At 35.9% G+C, this 24,651-nt stretch overlaps 1 protein-coding gene across 3 annotated transcripts in view; it reads left to right on the top strand.

The window, feature by feature from the left end:
- The window catches only part of Ranbp9 (RAN binding protein 9), an 83,331-nt gene that overhangs the window by 35,860 nt on the left and 22,820 nt on the right, over positions 1 to 24,651 (top strand). For all 3 annotated transcript variants that reach the window (XR_015439315.1, XM_087181783.1, XM_087181784.1), the window contains exons 3-6: positions 9,926 to 9,978; positions 10,839 to 11,006; positions 15,768 to 15,790; positions 23,936 to 24,120. Coding sequence is in view for 2 of the 3 variants with exons in the window: in XM_087181783.1 (XP_087037909.1) it covers positions 9,926 to 9,978; positions 10,839 to 11,006; positions 15,768 to 15,790; positions 23,936 to 24,120 (429 nt within the window). In the remaining variant the exon portion in view is untranslated. The remainder of the gene's footprint in view (positions 1 to 9,925; positions 9,979 to 10,838; positions 11,007 to 15,767; positions 15,791 to 23,935; positions 24,121 to 24,651) is intronic.

Raw genomic sequence — 24,651 nt, 5'->3', positions numbered from 1 at the left:
CCCCTGGTGTTTTGTTTTTTTTTTAAAGCAGTTTCACAACTTCAGGTTTGTACCTGTTCGATTTTGAATTGGTTTTGTGCAGGGTGAAAGGTGTTTACTTTCAGTCTTTTACAAGTGGATATCCAACTTTCCCAGCACCATTTGTTAAAGAGACTGTCTTTCTCTGACATATTTTTGGTTCCTTTGTCCAGAATCAGATGGCTGTAGTTGTCTGGATTTGTGTCTGTATCCTCCATTCTGTTCTGTTGGTCTATGTGTCTATTTTTGTGCCAGTGCCATGCTGTTTTTGTTCCTGAGGCTTTATAGTATACATTGAAATTGAGTATTCTGATGCCTGTAGCCTTGTTCTTTTGGCCTAGGGTTGCTTTTTTCTATTTTATTTTTCCATATGCCTTTTAAAATTGTTTTTTCTAGTTCCATAAAGAATGTCAAAGGTATTTTGATCTGGATTACATTGAATCTGTAGATACTTTTGATAATATGACCATTTTGACAGTTAATTATGGGAGACATTTCCATCTTCAGGTGTCTTCAATTTTTTTTTTCAGTGTTCTGAAAATTTCATTATAGACATATTTGTTCTCTCCTTGTCCTTTTTAATGTAGTTTTCCTGTGTGTCACATTTACGTATGGTATAAGTTGCACAAATATTTTACTGTTTTGCATTAAAGATTTCCTTTAAGAAAATATTTTAAGAAAAGAGCAGTGTTTTTTTTGTTTTTTTTTTAGTACAGGTCTGCTGGCAATACATTTTCTTTTATCTGAAAATGTTTTAATTTTATTTTCATTCCTTTTTTCATTCTTAAAAGATACTTTCTCTGAATATTACATTCTGAAATATTAACAGGCTTTTGGGTGTTTTGTATTTTGACTTTTTATTTGTTTGCTTTGTGTTTTTGAGACAGTCTTGCCCTGTAGTTCAGGCTAGCCTTGAACTCACTATGTATCCCAGGCTGACTTAAAACTGGCTGCCCTTCTGCCTTGGCCTCCCAAGTGGTGCAATTACAGATGTGTACCACTACACCTAGTTTAGGCTTTGGGGTTTTTTTTAGCCCCTTTAAAGATTGAATTCCACTATGTTGTGGCCTTCATATTTTCTGATGAGAAGTCATTAGTAATTCAGATCTGTTCTTATTTCATAATAATACATCTTTTCAGTGTTTTATCTTTATTTTTAGTTTTTGCCAGTTTTACTTTTTCTTTTTTACTTATCACCATACTGATTTCCACAGTCCATAGTAGCTTCACCAGTCCATGTGCTCACCAACAGTGGAGAAGGATTCCTGCTTCTTCCCCACAGCCCAGCCAGCATTTGTTGTCGGTTGATTTCTTGATGATAGCCATTATTTCTGGAGTGAAGTAGAATCTCAGTATTGTTTTAATTTGCATCTCTTGAATGACCAATGATGATGAACATTTTTTCATGTATTTATTTGCCATTTCTACTTCTTCATCTGAGAAGTATCTATTCATTTCAGATGCCCATTTTTGGATTAGTTCTTTAAATTTGGGGAAGTCTGATTTTTTGAGTTCTTTATACATTCCAGATATTAGTCCTTTATCTGAGGAGCAGCTGGCAAAAAGTTTTTCCCTTGTCTCTTCACTGTGTTGGTGGCTTCTTTCACTGTGCAGAAGCTTTTAATAGGATGAGATCTCAGTTGTTGATTCTTTGTGGTATTTTCTTTGCAATTGGAGTTTTGTCCATAAAGTCTTTGCCTGCACCAATGTCTTCAAGAGTTTTCTTGCCAGTACCATGCAGTTTTTATCACAGTAGCTTTGTAGTATAATTTCAGGTCAGGGATTGTGATGCCCCTTGCCTTGCCTTTGTTGCCCAGAATTGCTTTTGCTATTCCAGGTCTCTGCTGTTTCTAAATGAATTTTAGGATTGCTTTCTCTAGTTCTGTGAGATATACTATTGGTATTTTGATTGGGATTGCATTAAATCTGTATAGCAATTTTGAAAGTATGGCCATTTTTATTCTCAAGGAATATCTTTCCATTTTCTTATATCCTCTTCAATCTCCTTTTTCTGAGTAATGTAGTTTTCAATGTAAAGGTTTTTTACTTCCTTCCTTAAATTGATTCCTAGGTATTTCATTTTTTTGGATGCTATTGTGAAGGTGTTGTTTCCCTAATTTCTTTGCGTTTGTTTTTTGTGTACAGGAATGGTATTGATTTTTCAGTGTTTATTTTGTATCCAGCTATTAAATCTAGAAGTCTTGGAGTTTTTGGGGTCATCCATGTAGAGTATCATGTCATCCACAAATAATGATAATTTAACTTCTTTCTTTCCTATCCTTACTCCTTTTATTTCTTTCTCTTGTCTAATTGCTCTGGCTAATGTTTCCAGAACTATATTAAGTAAGAGTGGACTTCCTTGTCTTGTTCCTGATTTTAGAGTGAAAACTATCAGTTTTGAACCATTTAGTATGATATTGGTGGGGTTTTTTGTTTGTTTTTTGTTTTGGTACCAGGGATCGAACTCAGATCCTTAGGGTCCTTGCGCTTGCACAGCAGGCAGAGAAACCACTGAATTGGTGGTTTTGATGATCTAGATTTCTCCAGGGTCTGTTATGATTTCACCCTTTTTATTCCTAATTGCATGGATTTGAGTCTTTCCATTGTTGATACAGGTGGCTAAGGGTTTGTCAGTGTTATTTAATCTTTCAGAGAACCAGCTCTTTGATCGATTGATTCTTTGTATCAATTTCTTAATCTCCATTGCATTAATTTCTGCTCTGATCTTTATAATTTCCTTTGTCATACAAGCTTTGGGCCTGACTTGGTCTTCTTTTTCTAGAAGCTTGAGGTTCAACATTAGGTTCTTTATTTGAGCTCGCTCTTGTTTTTCTGATAGAGGAATTCACTGCTATGCATTTCATTCATAGGACTGCTTTCATTGTGTCCCATAAGTTCTAGTATTTTGTATTGGCAGTATTGTTTAATTGTTGAAACTGTCTAATTTCATCTGTGACCCATTGGTTGTTCAGGAGTGTGTTATTTAATTTCTATGTGTTTATGAAGTTCTTGGGGTTTCTTTTGCCATTGATCTCCAATTTCATTACACTGTGGTCTGATAATATGCATGGGATAATTTTGGTTCCCTTGCATTTACTTAAACATGTTCTATGAGCTGTTTTGGAGAATCTTCTATGTGCACCTGAGAATGTGTATTCTAATGTTGTGGGGTGGAATACTCTGTAGACATCTACTAAATCCATATGTTCAGAAGTTTGGTTCAGTTCTGATATTTCTTTGTTGGTGTTTTTGTCTAATTGATCTGTTTATTTGTGACAGTGGGGTATTGTGGTCTCCCATTACAATTATATTAGTGCTTGTTAGATTTTTTACATCCATTAATATTTGTTTTATGTAATTGCTGGTGTTGATATTTGGTGCATATATATTTATTATTACTATCTTTTCCTCTTGGATCGTTCCCTTCACAAGGAGATAGTGACCTTCTTTGTCTCTCTTAATTTGTGTTGGTTTGAAATCCTTTTATTTTTTGTGTTTTTTTCTTTTTTGGTACTGGGGATCAAACTCTGGACCTTGCACTTGCAAGGCTGGCACAGTGCCACTGAGCTAAATCCCCAGCCCTTGAAATCCATTTTGTCTGCTAATAGAATAGCTACCCCTGTTTTTTTCTGGGTTCCTGTTGCATGAAGTATTGTTTTCCATCCTTTGACTTCCAGTCTATGAATTTCTTTTAGAATTAAATGTGTCTTGTATGCAGCATCTTGTTAGATCCTGCTTCTTGATCCATTCTGTCAGTCTGTTCCTTTTGATTGGTGAATTGAGATCATTTACATTGATGGTTACAACTGACATCTGTTGACTTATCCTTGTCCTATTATTTTTCTGCTGTTGCCCCCCCCATGTTTAATTACTTGCTTTAGGGATTCATTCTGTTGGTGTTCATAGAGGTGTAGTCCTCATTGTCTCTTTCTAGATTGTCCTTCAGAACCTTTTGGAGTGCTGGTTTGGTGATCATGAATTTCTTCATGTGTTCTTTGTCATGGAAGTATCTTATTTCTCCATCAACTTTGAAAGATGGTTTTGTGGGGTACATCAATCTGGGTTGGAGGTTGCTTTCTTTTAGGGTGTGAAATACTTCACTCCAAGCTCTCCTTAACTTGAGGGTTTGAGAAGTCTCCGGTGATTCTGATGGGCTTTTCTTTATAAGTGTTTGTTTCTTTTCTCTAACAGCTTTTAATATTCTGTTATTGTGTTGAATTTCTGAGATCTTGACTTTAATATGCCTTGGTGTTGATTTTTTTTTTTATCTTGGCTAATTGGAGTTCTATATGCCTTATTTGTATGTCAAGTTCTTTTTCCCTGCTTGGGTAGTTTTCTGCCATCACTTCTGTGAACAGGTTTTTTATGTCATTTGCTCTCTCTTGCTTTTTCATTGACTCTGATCAATCTTATGTTATTTTTCTTTGCTTCATCTAGCAGCTGATGGATGGATTTTTCGTGGTTCCTTGATATTTTTAAGAAATCTTTCTTTTCATAATCACTAACCCTGTCTTCTGTATCTAATATTCTGTCCTCACATTAGCTCATTCTGCTGTGTATACTTTGAGTAGAATTTTTTAATCTTCTGGATATGTTTGAATCTGTTTCATGGATTCCATTTCTTTCCTATGTTGGGCATTCATGGTTTCTATCATTTTCCTAAGCTCCCCTGCTTTTTAAAAATCTTTATCTGCTCTAGATCACTAACCCTGTCTTCATCTCTAGTTATGTGAAATTATTTCTGATTTGATTTTTCTCCTAGAGCCTCATTCATCTGCCTCATTACTTCTGCTGTTCCACTTCAGAGAGTCTAGGTGAATGGCTTTCGAATTGCTCCACCTCATTGTCCCCTGGCTTGCCTTTGGTGAGCTGAAAGTCTGGGGTTGCATTTTGCTTAAGTGTCTTCTAGTTTTCTACTTTTTTTTCTTTTTTGAGTTTAATTCCTGGATTGTTGCTTGTAAATTGCTTAAGGCAGATAGCTTTATTGCTAGTATTGCAAACCCTTAGGAAATGAGCACTTCTCAGAGATGTCTTCCAGGTGTAGTTGGTTTTTGGATTTTGAGTCTGTTGCAGGATCCTACTGCTTCAACTTATTGGGGATGAAAAGTGGCTTCCTATTTTGCCTAGCCCTAGGTTCTTTGGCTTTGACCTGTAGTATTGTTTATGACCCTTAGGCAATGTCAGTCTTATGTCACATTGGCTAAAGTAGTACAATCAGCAATAACAACGTCAAATACAGCGTAGAAAATGACAAACTGTGGTAACTATTAGCCACTTTCAACTATGTGAACTATATTTGTGGTTATATAACAAAATCTAAAACAAACTAGAAAATTGTATATAGTAAATAGGGGCAATTTTTCCCCTCGGGAGAAAATTTAAAAGAGGTTAGGGGAAAAAATAGAAGAAGAGGAAGAGATTAGAAGCAAAGTTGGAGGATGAAGGTTATGTGAACTTTGGAAAACTGGTGAAGAAGACCAGGGAAAGAGGGAAAGATGAAGGAAGATATAAAAGCAAGAAGAAACAATCAAGAAGAAAGCAAACCAAAAAAAGATGAAAAATGGTGTCCATTTGAGGTCATGTGTCTGCTGTCATTGGTAGACAGAGTGGGCAGACAGAGCCCAGATCTGTGTTGATTAATCCCATCAAGCTAGGCCTTTATGGTTGGGTAGTGGATAATCCCAGCAAGCCTGCACATTTAATTCCCCCAAAGTTCAGGGTGGTTTCTGGCTGTGAGGCTGGAACCCAGTTTGTTCAGCCTGCAACATCCGTGTGCCTCCTGGTGGCTTCAGTTTGACTCCTTGACCTCCTGCCAATTTGAACTCAGTTCCACCTCACCCTGACACTAGGAACTGCCAGAGCCAATCCTGAGATCCAAGCTCCATTGGCCCCTCTCCAAGATGGCTACTGGCCAGTCGCCCTCTTCTGGCAGAAGTCTGAACCCAAATAACTCACCAGCCATTGCAGTCTGCTGTGTCCACTGCTCTGTTCCTCTGGTGTGTTTCTTCATGGAGGCCTTTGGGGTCACCAGTAGTCACCATGTGTCTCCAGGTTTGAGCAGCCTCCCACAAAGTGAGTCAGGGCTCATGGAGAAAGCACCACTTGGCACTTCCTTCTTCTGCATTGAGGTCTTTCTGTTCTCTCTCCCTGTGAGCTTCAATTCTCGCTTCAGATCTTTTCTGGGTACGTGGGGACCTACTTCTCTCCTTAATCATGTTGCTGTATTCTAGCATCTGGACGCCACAACTCAGAGAGGCTATTTCTCTGGTGTTCACTCCATCATCTTCCCAGAAGTCAGCATTGTTAACTAGTAGTTAATTTTAGTGGCATATTTGTTGTTTTCTGTGCTGATTTTTGCTTCTGTGTCCCACACATTCTTCTGTTTTCATTTGTCTGCTATAATATATTCTCTAATCATTTTTTATGAGACTCTGATTAGTCAGTAAACTTTATCAGCTTTCATCTTAGTTTTATGTGTTGTATTTTCCTCTCATTTTTGCTGCTTTACCTGGGAGTTAGCTTCAATAGTTCTTTATTCCTAGAACTTTGAACAACACATTGTGCTGTTGTTGTTGTCGTCATCAGTTGTTGCTAAGAAGTTGGCTGTTGGTCTGATTATCATTCCTTGGTAGATAATGTGCTTTTTCTTTCTGGTAGCTTTTACGATTATGTCTGTTCATATTCTCAATATGTCTTAAGGGTGAATTTTTATCTTCAGTATGTGGTATATTCAATTCATCACATTTTTCAATTCTGGAAGATTTTTAGCTAAATGATCTTAGCAAATATTGGTGCTCTGCTGTCCTTGTTTTTTTAGTAATTGTAATTCCTTTTTGTTTTATGTGTCCTAGTTGTACTTATTTTCATGTGTTTTAAGAACCATATTGTCCATTGAGCAATATCATCCAGAATTAATTTATATTCTGGTTGTTATTTTTATTAGTTTTACACTGTAGAATTTTGTCTTTGCACCTTATTTTGTTTGGGAAATTTTACATTTTTCTTAATTGTGTTTATGTTTATTTTCTCTTTCTTAGAACTTGTACTTTTTACCTCTTTGGCCCCTAGTCCCCTACCAGTTCTGTATTACAGTTTCCTTGTCCTTTAGGATGATTTGGGAAAAACTGTGTAGTAAGTTGCTAATACATTCAATAACTGGTACAGATCCTAGTCAAGAGCTCTTTCCTTTTCACTAACCCACAGTGTCAATAAGCCCAGGTAATAGGTGGCATCACTGTTTTCTTGGCCTCCTTTCAGACTTTCGCTTTAAGTAGTAAGTGTGGCTAATCTGTTTCTCCAAAGAGGGTGAACCTCTGGCTGTGGAAAAGGAGGTCCTCATACTCCAGAGCTTTGTTGACCTGCAGCGGTACCCCCACTTACAGCTTTGTGTTGGGAGTTTGTTGTCCTCACGGATGGTCTGGTTGTGCCTTAAGTTTTTGCAGTACTTTCATTTTATACTGTATTTGTAGCAAAATATAAACTTCATGAGCCTTCTTGAGTAGACATCTAAATGTTATTTCTTAATGTTTTGTCACTCAGTGTGTGCTTTTCAATATTGTGAATTTGCCTATGAATTTTAATATTCAGTAGGGAAAAATTCTGTTACTTTTCTTTATAAAAAATATTTTACTAAAGCCCAATGTGGTGGCACATAACTAATCTCAGCACTCAGAGACTGAAATAGGAAAATTGCTGTGAATTCTAGGTCAGCCTGGGCAACGTGGTGAATTCAAGGGCAGTCTGGACTATGCAGTGAGACCTGTCTCAAAATAAAAAATTTTATGAATCATCATTCTGTATTTTAATGTATGAAGTTTAAAATTATTTTATTCAGTTTAAAAAATTGGATTGGAGCTGGGGATTTAGCTCAGTGGTTCTGCCGCCTCCCTCGCAAGTGCAAGGTCCCGAGTTCAATCCCTGGTTCCAAAAATAAATAAATAAATAAATAATTGGATAGGAATTTGTCCTGAAATGTATTACATGTATATAAAGATGGCCATTTTCCAATTATCCAGTTATCCAGATGCATGCTCTATTCATTTACAGCATTTATAGCTTTTACTATATTGTTTTTGAGCTTTACTTGAGAACCTCATTCTTATTTTATGGTTTTGTAGTTACTGTGACTCATGTTCTCATATACCACTTCCTTTTTCTAGCCGCCTATTACTAGAAATTAAGCTATCCAGTCACTTTGCCAAAATACCTAATGAATTCTAAAAGCTTTTGTTAGGGTCTGTGGTTTTCTTTGTATATAATCATACTGACTACAAATTAAGGTAATTTTTATCCTCTAATGTTCACATTGGTTGTTTATTAAATTAACTGAAAACTAAACAGTGTTTAACGTATTTTGGACATCTTTTTCTTTACCTTAATGGACATGGCTTTACTTGCTTGCTGTGGATTTGAAAACAAGTGTGTTAGGAGCCAGGGATTTAGCTCAGTGGTTCCACTGCCTGCTTCACAAGCATGAGGTCCCGAGTTCGATTCTCAGTACCAAAAAAATCCCAACAACAACAAGTGTGTTATATTTAACTAATTTCCTTCTCTTATTACACTGGAGATTTTATGAAGATTGGTGGTTGACTCTTATCAAATGCCATTTTAAATCTTGGTCCAATCATGGTGACTTAAAGTTTTTTTTTTTTTTGGTACCAGGGATTGAACTCGGGATCTTGCGCTTGCGAGGCAGGTGCTGGAACCACTAAGCTAAATCCCCAGCCCTTAAACTTTTTTTTAACAAAGTGGATTCAGTTCACACTTTTTAGTTTTTCAGTCTATACCTCTTGTGTTATACTCTCCCATTTTAAACTTTTATCAGGATTTGTTATGTTTTATAAGCTTTTGAAGATTAATTGCATACCTTAACAATTAGCCTTTTTTCTTTCCTTTCTTCCTTTTAATCCATCTGTCTGTCCATCCATCCTGTACTGGAGATTGAACCAAGGACCTTCATGCATTCAAAAATGAACTAGTCTCTAGCACCCCCCCCCCTTTAAATTGAGATAGGGTTTCATTAAGTCTCCAGGCTGGTCTCAAATGTGATCTTCCTGCCTCAGCCCCTGAGAGTGCTGAGATTACAGGAAGTGTTGCCACCATGCCCACCTTAATTTTATAAATTAGAAATAAAGACTCTCTTATTTAGGTAGATTTTGTCATTTCGCTCAATTGTAGAAAACCATTATATATATAAAACCCTAAACACATTTCTCAGGGTAATTTTATTAACTAGTTCAGGTGACATTCTTTTCATATATTGATTAATACATGTCCCTCTTTTGTGGTGCTCTGCATTTTCACTGTGCTCCTTTGGAAATATATTTGTGTCTTATTTAACATTTCCTTTTTCTTACACAAATTCCTCTATATGTTTTTTGAGAAGTTGTAGTCCAGAATAATTATTGGTAAAAAAGATAGAAAGATGTTTATAGGTAAAAACTATAGGACTTTTTAAAAAAGTAAACTCCTATAGGCATTACTAATACTTTGGGTGTGTTTATGAGTGATTATTATAGGAGTTCACTTAGAATCTGGGTTTCATTATTGCTAAATATTGTCCTTTGTTGCTCTGTAGTAAATTGTAATTTTTATTGACATAAAACAAAGTCAGTTAGAAGTGCTGTACTACTGACCTCCACCTGCACCTCTTTTTATTTTATTATTTTGAGACAGAGTTTTGCTACGTTTTCTAGGCCGGACTTGAACTTGTGATCTTCCTGCCTCAGCCTCCTCAGTGTTGGAACTACAGACATGTCCCATTGTGCCCAGCTTGTAATAGCATTTTTGTAACAATTCCAAGAGTTTCAACCTGGGCTTGGTTCTGATAATATTTTAATATGTTTGATAATTTACATATTCATGACTATAATAAACTGTGTTTCTTTCCTTTTTTCCCCTCCAACAGTTACATGGGAATTGGTCTTTCTGCTCAAGGTGTGAACATGAATAGACTACCAGGTACACTTATAATTGAATTCTAGTATTACTATCTTATAGCAAGCTTTTTCTAGTTAAAATTTTCAAGTAATAAGACTAAACAGTTAAAAGATACTTATTTTCTGTATTTGGGGAGTATTTTTGTTTTTGTAGTGCTGACGATCGAAAGCCCAGAGCCTTGTCACAGTGGGCAAGTGCTGTACCACTTAGCTAAACCTACCCCTCTTGATTTTCTGTATTTTCAATCACCTATATTACGAGTTCCAAGTGGTATATACATGAGTAGCATTAAGTATTTTAACGTGACTGGCTTTCTTTGCTGCTTGTCACAACCCTTACTTTTATTTAGCCCATCCTCAGTTTATTTTGGGAAGCTACAGGCTGATATTAAAAGTGAGCCCAGGAAGGTACAGATTTAAGTGCAGAACTGTTTCTTGATACCACTTAGCAGAAGAAGGTGATAATTCTTGGTTTACATTTTCTGCTATTGTTTGCTAATGTTAAAAATTAATTGTAGAGGGAAATCTATTTTACATTAATCTTTTATGTCTGTAATTTTTCTTTAAATCAAAGCAAAAATTCTTTAATATATTAGGGAAAAAAACATGCATAGAAACAGGTTCTACTGTGGATATTGCATTTGTTGTTTTCAGTAGTAGTCCCTTTGCTTAATACTTGTTTTAGTGTTCTGTGTAGTAAATTTATTTTCCTTAATGTTGTGACTAGTATTTTAATATAGAAATGATTTCATAGTGTAATTGTTGAGAATGTAAGTTTTGTAATGTTTTCTGTCATACTCTTTCGCTCAAGGTCTTAGTGAATAAATATAGTACTGAGGATCCTTACTTCTCATTGTAAATATACTGAACTTTTCTCTTTAGGTTGGGATAAACATTCATATGGTTACCATGGGGATGATGGACATTCATTTTGTTCTTCTGGAACTGGACAACCTTATGGACCAACTTTTACAACTGGTGATGTCATTGGCTGTTGTGTTAACCTTATCAACAATACCTGCTTTTACACCAAGAATGGACATAGTTTAGGTACAGAAATAATGCGTTGCATGCAAACTAACCAGATACTTGTGATTATTGTGCTTCCAACATGGTACTCATGTTCATTATATCATTCTCCTTTAGAGATAGATGCCTTTGGACATGGTATCTTTTCTCCATGTGGAAATTGAGGAAGTGGTGAAAGTTTGTATTCTGGTATAGAAATGCAAGAGTTTTGTTAGAGTTTTGCTTGAGTAAAGCCTTTGAGATTCTGATCCAATTCCATAGGTAACAGGTGATATGACAAAAGAGCTGTCACTTAGGATAGTGTGAGGAACCGTTACAAAGGTCTGGAAAGCTCAGTGCTTCCAGGAAATGGAGGGCAGTGACACACTCAAAGGTCAGACCTACTAACAAAGATTGCTAAAGGATGATGGCTCCAAGACTGTTCTGCAAGAGGGCACAGAATTAAACACTTAAGTAATGGGCTGGGGATTTAGCTGAGTGGTTCTGGCACCTGCCTCTCAAGCACAGGGTCCAGAGTTCAATCCCCGGTACCCGAAAAAAAAAAAAATCAAGTAGTAATAAAACTTCTAAGCATAAAAGATAGGTGGCTAATAAAAAATATGTAGGTTAATGAAAACTTTAAAAAACCCATATATTGAAAGACCAATAGGAAGTCAGGGTTTTTATTTAGCTGAATATGCGTCCACTCATTAGTGCTTCAAATTTAAAATTGTATGTGGTTGTTACATTTTCTTTTCTTAGAAAGTCTTACCCCCTTTTAGAATTACAGAAAATATAAAGAATAGCAAGACTGATTGATGCTTTAGAGAAATGGACATAACATTATTTGTACTGTTGGGAAAATCATTGACTCATAACAGATTATTCCTAATGGGATAAAATGAAAGGAAGCAAAAACTAAATAACCTCAAGGGACAGAAACTCTGCTTATGAATAGCATTTTAAAATTACTTTTTTATTTTATATTCAGCTTAACGTTTTTACTTCTGATTATTTTAGTTCTATGATTCTCTTATAAAGGTTGTTTCATTTCTGCAAAAGATCCTTCTATTCTCATCAGTCTGATACTATTAATGCAGTTTATATGTCACAGTAGTTAACTGAGTTAGTTGGCTTGGCTGCTTAATGTGTTTAAGATCTTAAACCAAGAGAGAAGCCTGCTTTTTAGGTATGACTTATGACTGGCTCAAAAATGCAAAATAAGATGTTTTTCAGAAAACCACAAATTAGTCATTTTAACACTAACTTTTTAAACTTTTTAGAGAAGAAAATTTTATTTTTGGAGATGGGAACATCCAAGGTGATGTGATTTTTTAAATTTTCCTATCATATTAACACAGATATTGAAATTGTCTTTCCATTGAATATAAAAGCTATTTTAAAAATAAGATGCTTCCTAAGAAAAGACACTTAATGATTGAATTACATTCTAATTAAAGTACAGTAATACCTTGGTTCATAAACACTTCTGTTTGCAAACAAAAGCTTTCAGCAAAATTTTGCTTCCCTTTGCAAACTCTGCATCGGGTGACAAACACGACCACGACCATCTTCCCTACACAAACACAAACGCAAGAGAATCATAAAACAAGTTAAGTTTGTAAACCAAGGTAGTACTGTAAATTTGAAATGTTTGGTGGTGTTTATTCATAAATGTAATAAATAGTAACCACATGGAGAGGCAGTATAATCTTGATTGAGGAGTTCTTCAGTCAGAGTGGACTGGCTCCTGGTTTATATTGTGTGGCCTTATGCAGGTTACCTAACAGTTCTCTGCCACATGTTTTCATGATTGTAAAATAAGGTACCTGTAATACTTGGTACACTATGGCTGTTACAGTAAACTAAAATGATGCGTGAAGAGTTCTGAGATAATTGCCTAGCCTGTAGTGAGTGCTCAATAATGTGTTTGGTGTTTTTGTTTGTTTTGTTTTTTTGGTACTGGGGATTGAACTCGAGACCTTGTGCTTGCAAGGTAGGAGGCAGAACCACTGAGCTAAATCCCCAGCCCTTGTGTTTGGTGTTTTTGTTTGCCAGGCTCTAGGCTAGATGCCAGGGAAGCAGTGATGATATACTGGTGTGCAGAAATTATCTTCTAGAGCAAGGGTTCTCTGGAAGCTATAGCCAAAGTGGCCTCTTGCCTGTTTTAAAATATTCAGTGGAACACAGCCACACCCATCCATTTCTGTCTTGTCTATGGCTACTTTCCTGTTAGTGGCAAAGTTGAGTAGTGGTGACAAAGACCATCTGCCTGGAAAGCAGAAGATGCTGATTGTTGGTCCCTTTACAGGAAAGGTTTGCCTACCTTTGGCTTAGATTCTAGTGTATGAAAGATAAAATGCTCTTCAGGTCCCAGTTCCTTGTAATTCCCAAAGGCATGACTTGTACCCCAGAGCTGATACATCTTTAATTTCTGTCTTGTGCAAGTCTCACTCAAAGTAAACATTTTGCTTACCATGTGAAGAGAAATGGAAAAAGTTTTATTGGAGAAACATTTCGGTACATACATGAACTTAATTTGATTTTTAAAAACTCTATTGAATATTTATCAGTTGAAGATCACATTCAAATACCTTCTTGACAAATCAGGAAATTACAAAATAGAAAGTTGTTTTCTGTGTAAAATTTAAATAGTAATGCTGATTTGCTAAAGTGGTATCTTTGTGGTCTTAACCACATAAGTTGTGGTAGCTATGTTTGGCAGTATCTGAAAAATGTTAAAACTATGGAATTCATTGGAGTTTTTTACTGGAATTCTTGACAAAGAGTGAAGATTACAGTAATTACTGACAAGATGATTTTTGCTGGAATAATAAATCCAGATAGTTTTGTTATAGGTATCTTTGAAAAGAAAATCGATTAGGCTATATCATAAAATGGTAAAAATTGTGTGTAGTTTTTTTTGTTAAAATATTTTTTCTCTTTTCTAAAAATTTATAAGAAATTTTTACATTTGGCTCACAGTCACTTCATGTTTTGTTTTGTTTTTTTGGTACCGGGGATCGCTTGTGCTTGCAAGGCAGGCACCAGAACCACTAAGCTAAATCCCCAGCCCAGGAACACACTTTCTTTTTTATTTTTTTTTGGTACCGGGGATTGCCTGCACTTGCACAGCAGGCAGTGAAACCACTGAGCTAAATCCCCGGCCCAAAACCCAAAACTCTTAGGCATACAGGAGTCAAGGCTCAGGAAATTATCTGTCTCTGCAGTATGTGTTTTTCTTTTGTTTTGTTTTGCTTTGCTTTGTTTTTGGTACTGGAGATCGAACTCAGGACCTTGCGCTTGCTAGGCAGGTGCCAGAACCACTGAGCTAAATCCCCGGCCCCTTTACTTTAAATGAAAGTAAACGTAATCAGAATATTTCACATGGGATGAAAACAAAAACAACTGTAGCTTTGCTTTCGTTTTGACAAACCAACAAATTTACCAGTTTTTCAGTCATAAATACAGGGTTTTGCTAACTACAAGATGTTTTTACACATTTATTTTTAAAAATATATATAGGTTGAGTATCCTTTATCTAAAATGTTTGGGACCAGAATTGTTTTCCATTTTGGATTTTGGAGGAATGTTTGTATAAATGTGAGATATCTTGCAGATGGGACCCAACTTAAACACAGAATCCATTCATGTTTCATGTACACCTTATACACAGAGCCTGAAGGACATTCTATATGATATTTTTAGTGCACCCGTCATATGAGTTCCAGTGTGAAGTTTTACACTTGTAGCATCTTTTGGTGCTCAAAATATTTTAGATTTGGAACATTTTAACTTTATTATTTTAAAAAGTAGATTCATAAAGTTTGTGTTTTGTTTCTGTTTTCTATTGGTATGGCACAATTATAGATTCTCAAGTGAGAAGAGACCTTAAAAATAATTTAACACAAAAGGCTTGGTTTTTTTTGTTTTGTTTTTTTAAAGATGGTAATCAAGACCTTAAACGGTGGTGCTGGTGCTGGTGTGGCTTTCTTATGTTTTCTTTTTATGTATGTTTAGACCGGAAGAATTGAGAGTAGCTCATCCCTCTCTCATTATTCTAGCACTTAATCTTTTAAAGCATATTAGTGAAATACTACAGAGATACTTGGATTATCACTAGCTAAGTAACACATTTGATCACTTGAAAGGACATTATTAAATTGTTACATTGGGATGCCAGTAGAATTATTCCAGTGACATTGCCATTGCTAACATTGTATTTGGAACATGACTGTGTTGAAATTACTGTCCAAGGGCATTCAAAACAAGTTCTCAATTGTGTAAGTGTTTATCTTTTGAAGGAGGGTTTTTTTTTCACAGTAGTCAAAAATTTCAAGAAACACTTAAAGAAACAAGTGCTAAACTTTCTTTCATTCACCTTTTATAACAGAAGACCTCTCCTTTTCCTTCTACCTAGAGTTATTTAAAAGCTAAATTTAGATGAAGATTAGTTAGTGAGGCTGGATAATGCAGCTTGACAGTGAAAAATCAAATGTGACTATTTTGCAGTCACTTTTCTTACATGTTTCCTAATGTAGTTTTGAAGATATATCTAAAACCATTTCAGAAATCCTAGAGGTAATAGCAGTGTCTCAGAAATAAAATCTGTGTATGACCCACAAGGTTGCAGTCACCATGACATATGTAAGTGTTACTGAGAAAAATTAGTTCTGTGCTCATATTTAGGTTTAAAATTTTTTCTTCTTTTGCCATTCTTTACCGTTTGAGTAAGAAATTCAGCTTGTCACTGTAGTTTGCCTTTAAAAAACAGCTTCTAATGCTTTTTTTTTTCCCCCCAAGGTATTGCTTTCACCGATCTACCGGTAAGTCATAATTTCTTAAAAGCAGTTTTGCATTTTCAGTTAAAGGAATTGTAAAGAAACTAAAATTAGGCATGTTTAGAACACAGTCTTACTGATACTACATTTAAATGTCACTCATAGAATAGAGATCCTTTCCATACTTCTGGGTGGTATGGACCTTCACAAATTGAACTCACAATTACACTGGATCCTGCTGCACAAAGTAAAACAAACCAGAACTGATTACTTAAAATATACTTTTTTATGGTGTCAGGGAGTGAACCTGGGCCACACACCTGGTAAGCACATGTTCAGCTCCACCCCACCCCCAGGCCTCAGATACACATTATATTGTCACTGTACATTCATTCGAAATACGTTTCTTTGGTGTCTTTGCACTTTCAGCAAAGGGCTGTTCAACAGTTCTAATCATTTATTCGCCCAATGTGTATTTAAAGCCTGCCATACTGAAGGTTCTGTGCTTGAGATACATTTGGCAAAATGAGTAGTAAAGCTTTCTGTTCTTTTATAGTTTACAGTAGTCCACTGGGGAAGTTAGAGAATAAGTAGTACATGGAAAGAAGTAAATTACAACATTTTAAAAGCTTTCAAGTATTTTGGAAAGAAAGAAAAAATAGAGCACAGGAGTATCAAAGATAAGATATGAAGTTATACAGGCTGCTCACCTTTGCTCAAAGTGTGACTTAGCAGAGAGCTTTGAAGGAAGGAGAAAGCTAGTCAGATGTTATGTAGAGCAAGAGTGTTCCAAGCACATAGAAGTAATGGGAAAGGCAGATTGTTTGAAGAATAGTATGAAGTGTGGTAGTGAGGAGTGGGGAAGGCAGAACATGCAGTAGAGATGAGTTGGAAATCATAATGGGGTCATGTGAAGTGAGTCATTTGGACCCTATAAGCCACTGAAAGAACTTGGGCATTTACTCGGAGTGAAAAGCAGACATCATAGAGTTTTAGTTGTTATGATAAATCTTTAGCTTTTAAAGGATCACACTGATGGCTAGGTCCAGAGACTAGGGAGAAAGTAAGGTAGAAGTAAAGAGACTTGTGAAGAGCTTTTTGCAGAAATTCACGTGAGGGATAAAGGTGAGTGTTAACAGTAGAAGTTTAATTCTAGAGTTGATACTTGTGATTTTCTACATATTACCGTCTTTACCGTCAGGATCATTTCTTAAGAGTTCTCCTTTATGTCTCTGGGATCTTTCTGTAGTCTGGTGATTGCATTGTGGACATTTTGAATGCTGACATTTTCTTAATGTTAGAATGTGATAATAATAATGAAAAGGTTTTTTTGACAACAGGACTTTAGTATTCCAGTATTTCAATTGGCCTTAAGTGGCTTGTTGATTAAAGTATCTTAGAGGTTATGGTTATCCAGCTGTTTCATCAGAAAAAAAAAAAACAAAACACAGGTCCCAGAGTTTTACAGTGAGCTCATTTAGCACTTCCTGTGCAGGCGACGATGCTGTTATCATGGCAGCTGCCTGACCAGTAGGGATGGACATATGGTGCCATTGATTATGGGATGCATTCCCATTACAGAAATGACTTGAGAGATGAAGGGAAACTCAGGCAGAGAATAGACAATAAAAGATAAGTGATTTTCATTAAGAAAGTCCTAGGAGGGAAAAATCTTATAATAGAGATTACCATTGTTAAGCCAAGGAAAGTTAGGAGTGTACAGATGAAAGGTGCTCATCAAGAAGCATTATTTAATAGACAGTGGTGAAGTAAGTATTGATCTTTTGAAAGAGAATACACCATTAGGGTTTGTCTTATATTTTATACCAAAGTGTGTTCTATGTAGATTAGAGCTTAAATGAAAAATAAATATTCTTTTAAAAATCTGAGAACCAAGAAAACTTGCCGATAGGTTAGATGTGAAAATATGAAAAAAAGGATTTGACTTCAAGATGGTGGGTCTAAGGAAAGAATGGAGACATGAAAGACAGGGAATGGAGAGAAGTTCAGTGACTGATGTAGGGAAAGCTTTGGATAGGTAGGACAAGTTTTTTTGTTTATGGTTTGTCATACTGGGGATCAAGTCCAGGGCCTTGAGCTGTACCTGTTCACCCTTGTTTTTTGTTTGTTAATTTTGGCATGCAAAAGTGTATTAGCATTAGTTAGTAGCAAGCAAAAAATAATAACAGATGCTGTAGCCCTCGTTGCTGTAGCTGGTGGTGAAATGGCCCATCCCATGGTTCTCTAGGTCTTGGCTGGCACCCCAGTTGACTGGAGTGAGTTGCCTGATGGGTGACCCAAAGGCCTTGGATGGCAGTGGTTTCCACTGTCTTCACCTCTGGGCTTGCAGCTAGAGAAAGCCTCTCAAAGGGAAGAGTCCTCCTCTCCATGGCCAGATCCTGTTCAGAGGTTCTTTGAGGACCAGGAGACCCAACCTAATGCAGCCAGGACTCACTGCTGTCCCCCTAGATGGTCCTGATTGGTTCTACTGTATGGAGCCAGAGCCGACCTTTCTCTGTGATTGCCCTTCAGCTCTCCCTGTCCTTCCTCCTGGCTGGAACAGCTTGCTGCCAGTGCCCAGGCCACCACCCATGTCCTCACATGGGCTGGGCTGTACCCTGAGCTGCATGCCTACTCACTGTCTATGTGACCCATTCTGGAAGAGCTGTCTTGGAGTCAGCAAGGGTGGACACGGCCCATGGCAGGATTCACGTGGTCACTCAGTCTGCCCCTTGGTCCTGCTGTGTGGTGACCACTTGTTTTTGTTTTTTATGAGACACAGTCTTGCTATATTGTTCAGGTTACCCCCCAACTCCTGGGCTCAAGTGGTTCCCATCAACCTCCTGAGGAGCTGGGACTACAGATAGGTAAGCAGGACAGGCTTGTGCCTGGCTTAAGTGGAACAAGTTTTGACAGGGAAGATCAGTAACTCAGTGTTGCATAAGTTAAAAGTCAAGTTAATTTACACATGGTTAGATATGCAAGCCTGGAATTCAGGAGAATTATCTGGGCTGGTGATGAAAATTAGGAAGCCATTGGATTTAGATGTTGGAATCATAAAACTGCTTGAGAGCAACAAGGGGGTGTTCATAGGCACAGAAGACAAGAAGGCCTAGAATTCAATTCTGGCGTGTGCTAAATTTGGGAGAAAAGGAGGAGCCAGCAAAGAAATTTAGAAGAAGCCTCCAGTAAGAGGTAAGGAAGACGACCAAAAATGGGTCCTGAAAGCCAATCGAAGAAATGCCTGAACGGAGGAGTACTCATAGGCATCACAAGCCAGCAGTTCATAATTTAAGATAAGGACGGAGTTAATTATTGTGTTTAACAGAAAATTGGTCACTGCTGACATGGACAAGGAAGTTTCGGTGTAATGGAGAAGTCCTGGTTGGAATATATTTAAGAATAAGAAGTGCAAAGTTACAGACTATGGACAACCTTGGAGGACTTTGACTAAAAGGGAAAATAAAGTCCAGATGGGGTAGTAGAAGAAGGTGGAGTCAGAAGAAGCAAAAAAATTTTGTTGCCTTTAGTAGGATATTTGCTGATAAACGATTCACTAGGAAGCAAAGTTGATGTAGTAAATAGAGAAGAAAAGTACCATAGTGGAAAGGACGGTCTTTTGAGTAGAACATTTGGTAGCTGGGCACAGTATATAGATGTAGATTCTAGTAGGTGGTTTGATGGGTCTTTAATTGATGCAGAGGGTTTGTAAGAAGACTCTTAAGGTTCACTTGAAGTTGGTTAATTGCCTTAGTTCCCATTATCTCTACTGTTTTGTGGCACTGAGCATGTCCTACGAGTTTACCAGAGTAAGTTGTGTTGCTGTGATCTTTCATTTTTTGTTACTAGAGTGGTGATCATTTGGAAAAGATTTCCTCGCTTGTAAACATTGATTATTTTTGTGCTACTTTTTGAAACACCAGCTATGCTGCTTTCCCTTGTCTATATTTAGTAAACCATTGGTGATATGAAACCTTTTTGCTGTAATACTGGTGAGTGGTTATTATGGTGATTATTACACGTTTCCTTTTATAGTGTTTCTAAGTTTTTCAGTTTTACGATAAAATCTTCTGGGATTTCCACACGATACATCTCACTTTGTAGATGAAGAGAAAGGGGAAAGTTAATCCTTTCCCTTAAAGAAATCACCAAGAAAGCATTTATATGTTCTGTTTGTCACTAGCTACTTGCAACATTGAATCCTGGGAGGATATATTTAGGAAAAAAAAAAGTCATTTAGACTATACTGCACAGTTCTTGGATTATAGTGTTTATACAGTTCTGAAAACCTTAGTTCTTTTTTAAAACAGGTTTTCTTCCCTAGCTCACCTCAGTGGTTTGAAAAATGTCTTGAACTGTAAACTGATTGATTCCTTTTGTTACAGTGTATGTTCTCATTTAGAATGATGCCACCTTCCACTTCTGGAGGCTGACATGAAATCTTACAGATAAAGTATTTGCTTTGATTTTCATTAAAAGAAATATTTTAATATAACAACAAAATTGCTGTTAAATATGAATTTTATTATGTACATTTATCTTTGGAACAATTTTGATTGAAAATATTTTAGTATCTGACTCACAAGTTAGAAATAAGATTTTTTCCTATTTTCATAGAGACTTAAATTATTCTAATTCTACATGGGCAAGAATGATATTTTTAATTAAGAAAAAACATTATTATCCATCTGTAACCAAGATTAGTGGTTACCAAGGGTTAGAGGGTGGGGCAGTGGGAAGTGGGCACTACGGGGTATAGGCTTTCTTCCTTGCCTTTGCCCCCCCCCCCCCATCTCTGTCTTTGTACTTCACTTTCTTTTTTGGTACCAAGGATCGAACTTGGGACCTTGTGCTTGCGAGGTAGGTGGTGGAACCACTGAGCTAAATCCCCGGCCCACTTCACTTTCTTCTTTACTGGAAATTGAAGCCAGGGCCTTGTGCATGTTAGGCAAGCACTTGGGTTTTCTTTTTTAAGTGATAGAAATGTAAAATTAGATATGATGGTTGCACAGTTCTGTGATTTTACTAAAACTTAGTGAACTGTATGTTTTAAAAGGCTGTTTTTAAAAATCTTTAATTTAGTAAGTTCAGGACTATGTCCTTGCTCTTCTTCCCCCAAGTTCTTCAGTTTTAAGTTTTAATAAATGGTATAAAAATTAAATTTACTAGCCGGGCATGATACCATAGATCTGTAGTCCTAACTACTTGAGAGACAAGTCACTAGGACTGCCTGAGTCCAGGAGTTTGTGGCTAGCATGGGTGACATAGTGAGTATCTGACACAAAGTGGGGATGGATATAAATACTCCTTTCAGAGAGACAAAACTGACTTAATATTTTATCTCAAGTTTTAAAAAGTTTTTTGATTATAGGATTATATAACTATTATAGTTATTAAATATTTAAGTTAGAAAATGTAAATATGGAGATATATGAAGTTGTACCTCATGATCCCAGCGTCTTTAGTTATGACAGCTGTTTTCACTTGAATGTGTATTCTTACATGTGTAAACCAGTATGTCCATAACAAAAAAGATAGGGGTCGTAGTATACACACTAGCCTATAACTTGCTTTCTTCATTTACTAATGAGTATTAGACATTTTTCTGTGTATATATACTGATTTTTATTTTGTTCTTTTTGATATATATGTATTAAGATGATTCATTAATTTTAAGAAGCATATTTTTTTCATACTGTTAACATTTTGGAAATGGGAATGCATTTTAGAATCTATATCCTCTATTGAATTTAATTTGCAGTGATCTTTTTCACACATAAAATAATAGCATGTCTTATTAGAATCTTAGATTTCATGTTCATGGTATAGTATAGTTTAGATCTAGAAAGTTCCCACAAATTCTCATGTGCCCAGAGGCGAGGCTTCTGGAAGGTGATTGGATCACAGGGTGCTATACTTATCAGTAGTTTCATTCACTAATGAGTTCAGTATCTGACTTGCTGTTGAGAAGTGGGGCCTGGTTAAGGGCGGGTCACTGACAGTGTCACCTGGAAGGGTTTATCTCCCTCCCTGGCCCTCCTTTCTATTTCTGCTTCTTGGCTACCATGAAATGAGCAGCTTCCTCCTTCTAGGCCCTTCCACCAGCCCCTTTCTGCCTTGGAGCCAGCTGCCTGTGGACTGAATCCTCTAAAAACCATAAACCTCTCCTTCTTTAAGTTGTGGGTATTGGATTATTATGTCCCAGCAACAAGAAAGTAACTAAGACATATAATATTACCTATCTGGATTTTTTTTTTTTTTTGGTCCTTACAAATAATACTGCAGGTTATACATTTTTATACATACTTGTTTTTCTGTAGGAATCAACTTTTATAAGTAAAACTGCTTCGTCAATTTTAATAGAATTTTCAGATTTCTTTCTTAAAATATAACATCAGTATACATTTCTGTTTATAGTGGATGAGATGGTTTATTTTGTCAACACTTCACAACATTGGGTATTCTCAGAGTTTTGATTTTTAACCTGACATGCCCCTTTCCCCAGACAAACCTTGTTTTAATTTGTATTGTAGAAAATCAGGGTTAAGTATCTATTCATGTTTATTGACATTTTGGATTTCTTGTGCAAATTATTTTCATTTCTATTGAGATTCTTAAGAATTTGAACTAATAATTTTTATTTTCTGTATTGAACAGAATTTTCTTTTACTATGTCTGTTATCTTTGGCCCTATATACTTTTGTTCTAAAAGTATCTTATAATTCTATAATATGTTTTAATGGGGAAAGCATAATGTGCTGGAAGTAGAGACACATGAAATTTTTTCTTTATTATATAAAATTGACACATTGTACGCTTTTAGATCATCTCCTCAGGTCTGTTTTCTCATTGTTGAAATCTCAGCTGCTTTTGGCTTAAATTTTTGAACTCGTTAGTTTTGTAGCTTATTAAGAATCAGTACATTTGTATTATTTTGCTTTACCATTTATTTCCATAATCTGGTGGGCCTTTATATTTCTTCACATTTTGACACAATATTTGGCCTTTTTTCTGAGTCATGTTGCTTGTTGAACAGTTGTTTTTAAACATAATCTCGACTTTTTTGCTGTGCAATCTATTTAAATGTCATATTCACACAAGTTATACCCTTTTAATTTTTTGTCTTGTTTCATATTGTGAAAACACTTGGCATAACTATGAAAATAAAGAAATAAGGCATGAATATCCATAATGAAGATGTGTGGGTTTAGCATACAGGAATAAAAATTGAGCTTGCATTTGGTGTCAACCAAGCCTGTGTTCTAATTCCACCTCTGTCATGTTTTAGCAGAGTGATCATGAGCAAGTTATTTAACCCCTAATTCTCAGTTTCTGTATCTTTCTGATAGAGATAATAAGTACCTCACAGGATTATTACAATGGCATTTATGTAGCACTCCATAACTCATTCTCCCTTTAGGTTTAATGATTACTTAGTGATAGACCCAAGAGAAACATTCCTGTATTTTTTGTATATTTGAAGCTACCACCTGTTAAACTAGATTGTTTAACTGTGAGATCCTGAGTGCCTGAATGTACTTCTGAGTTTGAATGTTCAGATTCATCCTTTTCTTCTCAAAATATAAATGTTGGGAGTTTTATTTTTATATAGAGAGCCCCCACTGTGGCAGTGTATCTTGCTTAAAGCTAAACTCTTGTCAGCTTCCCTTTGTAAAGGCAGGCTTCCCAAATGTACAGGAAAAATGAAAGTGATAAATTTAAAATATTACAAGACGAGCTGGGATGGCACTTTTATGGGAACTAGCCTTAGTGTTCAGTTTGTAGAAATGCGTACGGTATAAAAGCTGAGATATAAACTTGAGTTACATGTTTATTTTGGAATCTCTGTAACAGCCAAATGACATATTCATAAGAGAAAAAAATGGCATCTTCAGATGTTTGAAATACAATGCCAAATGATATAATATAGCATAGTCTCTGAATAAATAAAATAGGTGTCTTAGTTATTTTGTCTTTTCTTGATTAGATTATAAGAAGTGGTATTTTTTTTTCATCTAACAATTATTTTACATCATTTAAAAATTCTTCCTCCGGTAATAGTTTGATTAGGATTCCTAAATATTCATGAAGTAAATTTGTCACTTTGTTGTTTGAAACATAACTTTGAAAGAATAAATTAAGTTTGAAGTAAAATGGATAGATGTTTACATGAAATATATTGTGTTACAGCCAAATTTATATCCTACTGTGGGCCTTCAGACACCAGGAGAAGTGGTTGATGCCAATTTTGGCCAGCATCCTTTTGTGTTTGATATAGAAGACTACATGCGAGAATGGAGAACCAAAATTCAGGCACAGATAGACCGGTTTCCTATTGGAGATCGAGAAGGAGAATGGCAGACCATGATACAAAAGTAAGAGTAAAGAACTTCGAATTGACACTATTGAAAAATTGAGTTTTTAGAAGACGTTTATTCTTCTGGTATTCACGGAAGCTTTTTAATCTGACTTAAATCCTAATCATTCTAATATATTGGTATATTTTAATTTCTCAAAAATCAGTTCATTTTACCTATTTAAACAAAATTTAAAATGTTGATTTAACTGTACATACAGAATTGTATCTTATCCTAACTTAATTTGGTAGATTAAAGTGACATTAAGTCTCTTAGGCTAGGTTAATTCATTTGTTATCCTTAGTAATAGGACTTAGTGATTTATGTGTTTCATGGTTCAACTTTTGATATTGTTGATGTAAAAGATAAGTTCAAAGGAATAATTTAGATTTGATAACTCAGGATCTAGTTTTGGGATGTGAACTTGACTTTGTTTAGCAATAGGTCAAATATATATGAAGAAAAATAATTGTTGGATGTGTACTCTTACAATCAGCATGTATTGGAATACAGACATGATAAGTACATTTCATGTTTCCAGATTTGGTT

The sequence above is a fragment of the Heterocephalus glaber genome, unplaced genomic scaffold (genome assembly GCF_053883595.1).
Source record: "Heterocephalus glaber isolate CG9 unplaced genomic scaffold, H.glaber_assembly_v1.0 deba00001472, whole genome shotgun sequence".
Classification (NCBI taxonomy): Eukaryota; Metazoa; Chordata; class Mammalia; order Rodentia; family Bathyergidae; genus Heterocephalus; species Heterocephalus glaber.
Note: the sequence above shows the minus strand (reverse complement) of the source record. Positions and strands in the feature narration are given on the sequence as shown.